The sequence below is a fragment of the Mytilus edulis genome, chromosome 2 (assembly GCF_963676685.1).
Source record: "Mytilus edulis chromosome 2, xbMytEdul2.2, whole genome shotgun sequence".
In the NCBI taxonomy this organism is placed as follows: Eukaryota; Metazoa; Mollusca; class Bivalvia; order Mytilida; family Mytilidae; genus Mytilus; species Mytilus edulis.
In genome coordinates this window covers 29478299-29490628 of record NC_092345.1, presented here as the reverse complement: position 1 = coordinate 29490628, position 12330 = coordinate 29478299, and the positions used below count along the sequence as shown (strand labels likewise).

Sequence of the window (12330 nt, the reverse complement as noted above, 5' to 3'; positions counted from 1 at the left end):
TCCTTCGATTTTTATGAATTTTTGATTTTACGTTTCCGAGTTCATTACAAAAACAAAAAGGGTGATTTTCCACTTAACAGACAATAACTCAAGAACGTTTTGAGCAGTTTTCCTGAAACTTTGGTGAATTGTTTATATCTATTGACGTAAGCTCCCTTTATTTTTTTTTATGCCCCACCTACGATAGTAGAGGGAAATTATTTTTTCTGGTCTGTGCGTCCGTTCGTCCGTACGTTCGTCCGTCCGTCTGTCCCGCTTCAGGTTAAAGTTTTTGGTCAAGGTAGTTTTTGATGAAGTTGAAGTCCAATCAACTTGAAACCTAGTACACATGTTCCTTATGATATGATCTTTCTAATTTTAAAGCCAAATAAAACTTTTGACCCCAATTTCACGGTTTACTGAACATAGATAATGAAAGTGCATGTTCAGGTTAAAGTTTTTGGTCAAGGTAGTTTTTGATGAAGTTGAAGTCCAACCAACTTGAAACTTAGTACACATGTTCCCTATGATATTATCTTTCTAATTTTAATGCCTTATTATATTTTTTATCCAATTTCACGGTCCATTGAACAAGGAAAATGATAGTGCGAGTGGGGCGTCCGTGTACTTTGGACACATTCTTGTTTATTATGAATTTCAGATTTTACGTTTACTAGTTTTGGGTTTTGTTAATTATTTTTTTTTTCTAGTTTTCGGACAATTACTCAAAAATGCTTTCATCAATTTCCTGAAACTTTGGTGACTGATTTAAATCTATTAAGATAACCTCCCTTTTTTCAATGTTTTTCGTAAATTTTTGTTATCTTTTACAAAAATCATCCTCTGAGACTACTTGGACAAATTTAACCAAACTTGTCCACAAACCTCATTAGGGTATGAAGTTTAAAAAATATGTCCGATGATCCCGCCGGCGAACCAATATGACCAACATGGCAAAAATATCTCTAAAACCAAAGCATTAAGAGCAAATTTGACTGGATAAAATTGTTCATTAGGTCAAGATCTATCTACCCTGAAGTTTTTAGACAAATCAGGCAATCCGTTGTTGGGTTGCTGCCCCTGAATTGGTAATTTTAAGAAAAATTTGCAGCATTTGGTTATTATCTTGAATATTATCATAGATAGAGATAAACTGTAAGCAGCAATAATGTACAACAAAGTAAGACCTACAAATAAGTAAAACATGACCAAAATGGTCAATTGACCCCTTAAGGAGGTATTATGAGTTTATTTACAACCACTGGGTCGATGCCACTGCTGGTGGAGATTTATTTCCCCGAGGGTATCACAAGCCCAGTAGTCAACACTGTTCGTGCTGACATGAATTAGCATTGATATTGTTATATTTATAAATTAACTGTTTACAAAATTTTTAATGTTTTGAAATACTAAGGCTTTTTTACCTCAGGCATAGATAACCTTAGCTGTATTTGGCAAAACTTTTAGGAATTTTGGTCCTCAATGCTCTTCAACTTCGTACTTTATTTGGCCTTTTAAACTTTTTTGGATTCGAGCGTCACTGATGAGTCTTTTGCAGACGAAACGCGCGTCTGGCGTTTATATAAAATTTAGTTCTGGTATCTATGAGTTTATTTATCCTTTAAAATAATTTGTTAACAATTTTCATAAACTTTGTAAATGTTTACAAATATTTTCTACTGTAACTACTGGGCCAAGTTCATTATAGATAGAGATAATTGTATGCAGCAAGAATGTTCAGAAAAGTAAGATCTACAAACACATCACCATCACCAAAACACAATTTTGGCATGAATCAATCTGTGTCCCTTGTTTTATATGCACATAGATCAAGATGAGCGACACAGTGCTGTTACATTGCACTCTAAGGTTGACAAAGGGTTTTTCAATTGCAAACATGTTAAACCTATCCACATTCTGTATGAGCCTGTCCTAAGCCAGGAACCTGTAAATTGTTATTCAGTGCAACTTAGCTGTCGGTTGTTAATGTGAATCAATTCTAGTTTTCGTGTTTTATTTTATACATCAATCAGGCAACTTATTATCTTCTATGAATAGTTGTAAGTTGGTCATTTCGGGGCCATTGTTTAGCAAGCTTGCGATGTGGTTAAATGTCAGTGGCGGATCGCGAATAGGGCGTACCTTCTTATCTCAAAAAGGACAAATCTAATGTTTGTACCAATTAATATGAACTTTGAAGCTGAAAAAAATCTGTATGAGCCTGTATGAGCCTGTCCTAAGCCAGGAACCTGTTAATTGTTATTCAGTGCAACTTAGCTGTCGGTTGTTAATGTGAATCAATTCTAGTTTTCGTGTTTTATTTTATACATCAATCAGGCAACTTATTATCTTCTATGAATAGTTGTAAGTTGGTCATTTCGGGGCCATTGTTTAGCAAGCTTGCGATGTGGTTAAATGTCAGTGGCGGATCACGAATAGGGCAGGGCGTACCTTCTGATCTCAAAAAGGACAAATCTAATGTTTGTACCAATTAATATGAACTTTGAAGCTGAAAAAATTGTCTTAAAAGATTTTTTGTTTTCTATTACCATTTTTGGGAAGTACCTCTCTTAGAAAATATCCTGGATCCGCCTCTGGGTTTTGTTCATTGTAAAATGTTCCTGTATGTTATTTCATTAGGTTTATGGTGGAAAGTTGTAAAATTGACAATATAACCACATCTTCTTATTTTATATACTTATACATATGCCTTTAAAGAGGATCATGAAATAAATAATAGTATAACTTCTGATCTTTTGCATACGCCTTATTTTTGAACGAAAGCACAAATGAGTTTACAATGTATAATATGTGACCTTTGGATATTATTTATAGAACAAAAACATATTTTATTACCAATAAAAAGACCATAAGGGGCAACTAGAGCATACATGTAATATCATCCACGACTCTCTCCATACTTACTGTATGAAATGGATAAAACGAGGAAAAACTGACAAAAAATCTTTCGACTCTTTTTTTAATTCAGTTATGAAGATAGTTGATATACGTATTCAACATTTTAAAGAACATTTTATTATTAACAATAACCACAAAAAACCTATTTCTCGTATCAAACATAAACTAAAAGAACTAGCCATGAAATTTGTTTTTGTCCCGGCCGATAAAGCTGCTAATAACATTATTATTGTTTGACGTAAATTTTACATTGAGGTTCTGAAAAAAGCAATCACTAATTCACCAACATTCCAACTGACTCCATTTTCAGAAAACGACATCTGTAACAAACATAAACTTTTAGCTACCGCTTTACAAGCAGAGCCAAATACATTGAAAGTCCCAACTATGTACTGGCTTCCGAAGCTACACAAAACACCTTACAAATATAGATTTATTTCGTCTTCAAGCCATTGTTCCACTACTAAATTGTCTATTCTTCTTACCAGCACACTTGGTACAATTAAAAATCTGATAATAAATTGTTCAAATAAGGCCTTCGAAAATAGTGGAATTAATTACTTTTGGAGTGTCAAGAACTCGTTGGAAGTACTTGATAAATTGCATGCTTATATTGGTGATTTTGAATCTGTTCAAAGTTTTGATTTCTCTACCCTATATACCACATTGCCTCACATTCTCATTAAAAAGAAATTCACACACCTAATTAAATGGGCATTTAAAAAGTCAGAATGTGAATAAATATGTTCAAACTCTTTTAGGTCATTTTTTAGTAGCAATAAACACAAAAAATATGTCAATTGGACATGCTTTGATACTATATATGCCCTTGAATTTTTACTAGATAACATTTTTGTTCGCTTTGGGAATTCCGTATATCGTCAGATTATCGGAATTCCAATGGGGACTAACTGTGCACCACTTATTGCGGACCTGTTTTTGTATTGCTATGAGTTACAATTGATGACAAAAATAAGCAAAGACCCATCGAAACAACATCTGATAAACAAATTTAATAATACTTTTAGATATTTGGATCATATTTTGGCTCTCAATAATGACGACTTCAGCATCCTGCTGAACTTACTTTAAATAAAGCTAATACTAACAATTACCACTGTCCTTTCCTCGACCTTGATATCTATATCAATAACAGAAAGCTGAATACTAAAATTTATGATAAAAGAGATGATTTTTCATTTCCTATCGTTAATTATCCATTTTTAGATGATGACGTTCCCTTGTCACCATCTTACGGTGTTTATATATCTCAACTTTTACGATTCGCTCGTGTATGTAACAATGATTTAGATTTTAACGAGAGAAATTTATGTGTTACTGAAAAATTGTTACACCAGGGTTTTCGATATCACAAACTAGTCAAATCATTTACTAAATTTTATCATCGGTATAAGGACATCATTCGTAAATATAGCTCAACATGCAGACTTCTTATACGTTCAGGTATTTCACATCCAATTTTTTATGGAAATATTCTTTATAAAGCACAAGGTGTCAGTATTCACCTCAAAAACTAACAAAACCTTTGAATAGACTTATTAAGAAGGGATATAGTTACGATACTGTTGTCAGGTCATTAAAGATTGCATATTTTGGCGTTAATATTGATTCACTTATAGGGTCTTTGCATCGGAACTAAACACATTTATTCAAAAACCAGTTGCTGGCATGACACGGGTTATGTTCTTCTCATATATGTTATGATGGTATGATACTAAACCCCTAACGGGAAGGATTGTGCCTGATGTTCATATTATGATATCATAATCTTTCAGTCAGTTTAATTGAAGTCTGGAGCTGGCATGTCAGTTAACTGCTAGTAGTCTGTTGTTATTTATGTATTATTGTCATTTTGTTTATTTTCTTTGGTTACATCTTCTGACATCAGACTCGGACTTCTCTTGGACTGAATTTTAATGTGCGTATTGTTATGCGTTTACTTTTCTACATTGGCTAGAGGTATAGGGGGAGGGTTGAGATCTCACAAACAAGTTTAACCCCGCCGCATTTATGCGCCTGTCCCAAGTCAGGAGCCTCTGACCTTTGTTAGTCTTGTATTATTTTAATTTTAGTTTCTTGTGTACAATTTGGAAATTAGTATGGCGTTCATTATCACTGAACTAGTATATATTTGTTTAGGGGCCAGCTGAAGGACGCCTCCGGGTGCGGGAATTTCTCGCTACATTGAAGACCTGTTAGTGACCTTCTGCTGTTGTTTTTTTCTATGGTTGGGTTGTTGTCTCTTTGGCAAATTCCCCATTTCCATTCTCAATTTTATGTATAAAGAACTTTGATTAGCATATATACATAGAATCTAAATACACAATCACAATACAATTATACTTTAATAGAGCCATTGGTTTATCGTATATGCTATAGTCACAAGTAGTATAAATAGCTCTAACTCTCATGACGTTAATAAATTTGCCAATAGCATGCATTAAAGACCAATTCGTATTTATATCTTAATAAATAAACGAATGTGTGCTGATTGTCCAGCAAAGAAACGTCTGTAAATTTTTGGCTGGCAAATGAAGTCAAAATGTTCATTTTTTTACATGAAGAAAAAAACCATTCAGTATGCCTTCGGAATATACAAATATTATTGTCAAGAATTTCAATAACGGCCGGGAAACAGACCATTTTTAACATCTAACACATATTAAAAAAAAATAATATATTATTCAATATTGTATAATAGACACTTTTTAGTCTTCTTTTACTTTTACTTTTACTTTATTTTTGACAACTTTGTGTTGTACACTCTGATGTTGTGTATAATGTTTACCTGAGAAGTTTATATATGATCTTAGTCTAAAATACCTCAATTTTCAAATAAGTTAAAACTTCGCTTATGATTAAAAACATCACGTAAATTATGGTCAACTTACCTTTAAAATTAGACAAATTATCTAAGTATTATGAATTAAATTTATCCAAATCACACAGATAAGAATGACAAACAGGATGCACATTTATCTAATATTAAAAACCCCTATCGGATGGAAGTGAAATTCTCCTGTAATCATGAAATCATTTAAAGTATTGTAATATTGTAATATAACATCAATTTACTTTTATGAGATATTCTCCCTGGATAACTAATAACTAATATATCAGAGATACTAAGTGCAATTCTGTACACTAAGTAAATTGTTAACAGCTATAGGTTGCATATCTGTAAATATTGACAATGCAATTTCCCATAGGAACTCCTTTTACGGCTAAAACTGTACCACTTTTACTATGAAGTTTTGAAAAAAATCTTGTCCTAGAATTGAAAGTTCATATGCACCACAATTTTTTTCAAAGGTCAAAATATAGGGCTATGCGGCATATTTTCAACGTTTATATGCCCTGAACTTCTCAGAGTTTAAAATTACACTAATTTTCTTAACTACCCCTACCTCGAATGAAAGGTTACCACATATTTCAATGTAAACAATATGCACGTGTTTATTTACTGGTAACATTCCCAAGTTCTGTCTCTGCGATATGGAACACAGAGAGCATAACTGGGAACCAGTATGTAAAGACAATGAATTTTTTTATGAATATTCAATTACTCCCCAAAAGAGGCGTGTTTTGAGAAACAGCTGTATTTACAAAGTGCAACCTATACAGACATTTATTCAAATAGAAAACTCTCTAAAATCAGTTTTTCTCACATTAATACTCATTTATCAGAATTAAAGTCTTAAAGAAATCACTGTGTATACTCTAAGTTTTTCTTTACTATACATTTTATACCCCCTCCCCTGTTTCAATTTTTAAAAGAATTTGAAAACAAGACTTTAATTATTGCCAGCTTACCCTATTTGCATATTTTCTGATAAAAAGTGCCTAGAACCTGTTTTGATAACATATTGAAAGCATATCAGAATATCATAAATGTAATGTTTAGCAGTCAATCATTACAACATTCAAGATTATATAAAGTATCCAATCCAGCCTCTATCTCCAGTCCACATCTTACTGTATGCCTATTTGTCAATTAAAGAACACATTTTCTGCCTCAAATGGTCAATTTAGAATTCTTGTCACAACAGTATCATCTTTAACCATATTTCTGACACAATTTAGCTACTATATATACTAGAAGTGTTCAAACAAAGCCATATTTGCAATAGTTGTATGTATGCAGATACCAGTCTGAGATATGAATTCACTAAAAATGTTGTAGAGATGACTGCTAACATTTGATTTTTGCATAACTTCTAAGCATAGTTATTGTTTTCTATATCAAGAACTTTAAAATCATAAAATCACAGCATTTACAAGTTAAATTATTTGTTTTATGACCCAGGGGGTAGGCAATTTTCTATGTTTCTTGCCCCTGGGGCCTCAAATTTTCTAAATAATTCTGCTGTTTCTAGCAATTGGGAATATTTAGTACATATTCAGGATAGAACACACTATTGTAAGTTTTCTTGAGATATTTTTGTTTTTCTAGCTTGTATTTATTATGCCGTGGTGACAAAAAAGCAGATTTAGGTGTTGCGGCTTACTTTTGGGTTATCGAAAGGACACAAATACCCCATAAATAATATTCAGGAAGGATCTATGAGTTTCAATGACTGCGAAGAGTAAATATAAGCACTTCTTAACAATTTAACTTACAATTATGCAAATATTATGATTTAATTTTGTATCCAGGACTTTAAGTAAACTATGCATACTGTAAACTGTGAATTTATGCTGAGTCATCATATTTAAGGCCCAGGATTCTATCAATCTTCATTAAATATTTATAAAACTTCTTATTTGAGTTAATTTCTTTAAAATCTGTGAAATAAAGCAAATTTGGTTAAATTCTGAATGTTCCCCTTTTTCACCCTATATAGAGTGCAATAAAATATATTAGTCACGTTAAAAAAAAAAAATAAAAATAAAAAATCATATTTAACACAGCCAAAGGAGCATTTTTTGCCAATTCTTTCATTTCGTGAAATATTTGAAAAACAGTCTAATTCAATTTGAAGCTTATGAGCAGAAATACTTAATTTGCAAATAGCTCCTCTAAATCAATTTTCAAAACAAAAGAGAGATCATTTTCTTTACCAAAATATTATGTTGAAATTTCAAATAAATGAACAATTTTGTGTACAGCAAGTTAGAATTAAGAGAACTTGAGATAAAGTTTCTCACACTTAAGTTTTTGTAAATATTTTCAAGATTAAATAGGGTGGATTGTAATTTATTTCTATAATATATATTAGGAAATAATCTCATCATAGATACCAGGACTAATTTTTGTATATACGCCAGACGCGCGTTTCGTCTACAAAAGACTCATCAGTGATGCTCGAATCCAAAAGTTTAAAAAGGCCAAATAAAGTACGAAGTTGAAGAGCATTGAGGACCAATATTCCTAAAAGTTTTGCAAAATCCAGCTAAGGTAATCTAAGCCTGAGGTAGAAAAGCCTTAGTATTTCAAAAATTCAAAATTTTGTAAACAGTAAATTTATAAATATAACCATATCAATGATAATTCATGTCAGCACAAAAAATGCTGACTACTGGGCTGGTGATACCCTCGGGGAAAAAAATTTTCCACCAGCAGTTGCATCGACCCAGTGGTTGTAAATAAACTCATCATGATAACCAGGACTAAATTTTGTATATACGCCAGACGCGCGTTTTGTCTACAAAAGACTCATCAGTGCCGTTCGAATCCAAAAAAGTTTAAAAGGCCAAATAAAGTACGAAGTTGAAGAGCATTGAGGACCAAAATTCCTAAAAGTTTTGCCAAATCCAGGTAAGGTAAGCAATGCCTGAGGTAGAAAAGCCTTAGTATTTCAAAAATTCAAAATTTTGTAAACAGTTAATTTATAAATATAACCATATCAATGATAATTCATGGCAGAACAAAAAATGCTGACTACTGGGCTGGTGATACCCTCGGGGAAATAAATTTCCACTAGTAGTGGCATCGACCCAGTGGTTGTAAATAAACTCATCATAGATACCAGTACTAAATTTTGTATATACGCCAGACGCGCGTTGAGTATTGAGTTGTCGTTCTTTTAGCCGATAATTGCTTGAATATGAAATATATAACATATTGGTAAAGTATACAATATATTTATATAAAAGTAATTTTCCAAGATTTTTTATCAAGTATTTGCTATTTAAAATCATACAACTCAAGACGATAATTTTACTTATCAATGGTGTGACTATTGAAGATCTTCTATTGTAATTTTAATTGTATTTTTAAGGTTTTTCGGGATATACACATTAATTGTGGTAAGTAGGAAATTAATATTTGTGTTTAAATTACTCTAAACAAATGTACAGTATTAGTGTCATGTAACCATATATAAGTAACTAATAGTGTCTTCACATCAATGATTATTTAGTGTAGTATAAATGTTGATATAATATCCAATTAGTATACCTCATTAAAAAAATGAATTACAAACACATTGACATACTTATTTTTTCAAACTTATGTTGTTCATTTTATGTTTGTACATGTATTAGGGGTAACAATGAAGCTATTCTAATTACACGATCAATTTAATTTTTTTTTTATTGCAACGTGTTGAGTTAGTACCAACCACCTTAGTATGATATTCTTTAAGCAATATTACAAGTTTAGTATCTTGATAGTAAAGGAATAAAATAAACGGTATTCTGTTAAAAGGCATGAATTATTCTCAAAAAGTACATTACAAAATTAATATTTCAGATTTATCTGAAACAATCCTTGATGTTAAACCTACTCTACATTCGTTGAAAACTGCTTCAGACTACATTGGCAACAGCTCCCTCCAACTTGGTGTAGAACTTGGATTAGACGTACCACAACTAGAGAATATCCAAAATCAACTCAAAAACAAACCCCTAGAGCAGACGCGTGAAATTTTGACTCGATGGAGGGATTCTTATGACCTTACTCCTTCAGCCAGATCGTTAATCAAAGCATTATATAGAATAGACAAAGCCGCTTGTGTAGAAAACATTAATTTTTAAAAATTGGAAAGTTGTAAATTAAGACTTCCGTTAAACCGACCTCGCAGTGACAGACAGAATGTTTTCAAACTATGATAAAATGCATTAAAGAGAAAATGAGGACAGTGATTAAAAAACAAATATATAACATATAAAACTAATGAATATTTTGATAAACAACTGATGAACGTTAGGCGACAGGTCCAAAGGAAATCTTGAATGTATTAATCAGATACTTTTCTGAAGTGTATTTCAGTAGAAATGATATATAATTGTGGTTTTGATAAAAAAAAAAATGGAATTTAGAAAGTTATTTCAAATTACTTGTTTACATAACATTTAAAGAAAATATATTTTTAAGGCATTCTCATTTCAAGATAAATGCATCCTCATGATTAATTTAATCTGATTATGTAATTGTAACTTTTTAATAACTAAAAAATAAATGCTATAACATTCATATGTCATTATATGTACGTCCGTATACCTAGCCTCCCATTTTTTAAATTCTCTAAAAGCTGTTCAACTGCAGGTTGAAGCAAGTCGTGTGATAACAGACGATGTTATATAATATAATGAATACTCAACTATTCAAGAGTTTTGTCATCAATGAAATCATCTTCGTGCATTTTTACCAAACTATCAGTTATGCAACTTTGGAATCCCTCAGTGACAATTTTAAGCTGGGCATTTTTAGAAATAAATAGGAAAACAATAAACCTTGTGACAATCTTACCCATCAAGACCGAAGTGCACTAAATAACGTATCCTCATTAAACTCACAGACAAAGGCAGTGCATTGTTATCTAGTATAAATCTGTCTATATTAAAGAAGCTAAACGCCAACTTGGCGATGCCACGGTTCTACCAAAAATTAGACTTTGATCTTTTAGCAGAGAAATAACTGATAGTCCGGTAGAAATGCACGAAAATAGTTTCCTGGATGATAACACTCTTGAATATTTGACACCAGAAAATCCTAAACCGGGTAGATTTTATCTTTTACCAAAAGTGTATAAGGCCTATAACCCATGAATACCCATCGTTTCAGCAAATGGTCATCCGACGGGAAACAATGTGGAATTCGTTGACTTCCATCTTAGTCAACACGTTGAAGACTTATCATCTCACATCAACGTCACAACCGATTATCCTTGAAAAATACAGGACTTAAATCTTCTTCCTTCCGACATGGCACTTGTATTTATGAACGTCATCTACTTCTACACGAATATTCTGCATGCAGATTGCCATGATGCATGTGAAAAAGTTTGGAATATCTGACCACTAAAGTATTCACCTTCTGAATACCTTGTCAAAATATTCACGTTGTTACGAAAGAATAACAAATCCACCTTTCATGGAGATCACTATCTACAGGTTATAGGAACTGCTACATATGGGTATCAAAATGGCTTCATCATACGCTAACATATCTATGGGCGTTTAAGAAAAAACAACTCTTGTAATCTTCAATCGCAAAACCGCTTGCCTTGTTAAGATTTATAGATGATAGGGACATGAAATGGAATAAAATGACGAGAATTTCGATAGATTCATCACTCATGCCAACAACATAAATCAAATCTATAGACCAAAACTTATCTGTATAATTGAGCTATTTTACACAAACAATTAGTATTGCTAAAATTATTAACACTGACGAAGGTTATTTGTTAAGCAGAAATATATAATATAAGATGGTAATATACGAAGATGACGTTATGAATCGTTTTGACATATATTTTGGCTGAAAAAATGGTCTCTGTCTGTGTGAATAATTTTAATTTAAATTAGTTTGTATGTAAAGTTCCTTGGCAATACAGGAAATTTTTGGACTGTTGATTTATTCCAAAATCGTGAACCTCATCAACCAAAAGAAAACTGAATACTCAATAAATGTAGCTTCGTTTCTATTCATCAAAATATCAAAATGATATAGTTTGTATAAATATATATACACCTCGCCAAAAGTTAAGTAACACCTGATAATTTTACAGAATCGTTTTTTACTGAATTCATAACTAATCGAAATATCGATACAATGAACTGAATTTGTGTTTTAGTTAGATAACATATAGAATGTTAATTGAAAAGTGAAAGTTTGGACTGTTTTCACGATAGAATGTTTTGCTATTTCATTTTGGGCAAATGGGAAAATAAAATACAAGGTAAAGTTTAAATTTATACTGAAGTTTTTGAAAATTTGATCAAATTTACTTTGCAATATACACAAAATTCTTTTCAAACTCGAGAGTGACAATTTATGAAGACATTAAAGTGCAATTTAGGTCAGTAGCGAGTGTATCCTTTACGCTTCCAGAAAAGTTCATCCACATTTCTTCTCATGCTTTGAATTAAGTGTCGTAATGTTCTAACATGTATTCTTGCCGTTCTTCAATCAAGGGTGCTCGTAATTCCTGTTAATTCTTACTAGCTGGAACCTTGTTGCTG

General features: G+C 31.9%; 1 protein-coding gene across 1 annotated transcript in view; it reads left to right on the top strand.

The window, feature by feature from the left end:
• The window catches only part of LOC139511913 (uncharacterized), a 71742-nt gene extending 61406 nt beyond the window's left edge, over positions 1-10336 (top strand). Inside the window, exons 14-15 of the mRNA XM_071299064.1 lie at positions 9141-9168; positions 9614-10336. Of these exons, the coding sequence (XP_071155165.1) occupies positions 9141-9168; positions 9614-9897 (312 nt within the window). The 3' untranslated portion in view covers positions 9898-10336. The remainder of the gene's footprint in view (positions 1-9140; positions 9169-9613) is intronic.
• The last annotated feature ends 1994 nt before the right edge of the window (positions 10337-12330 follow it).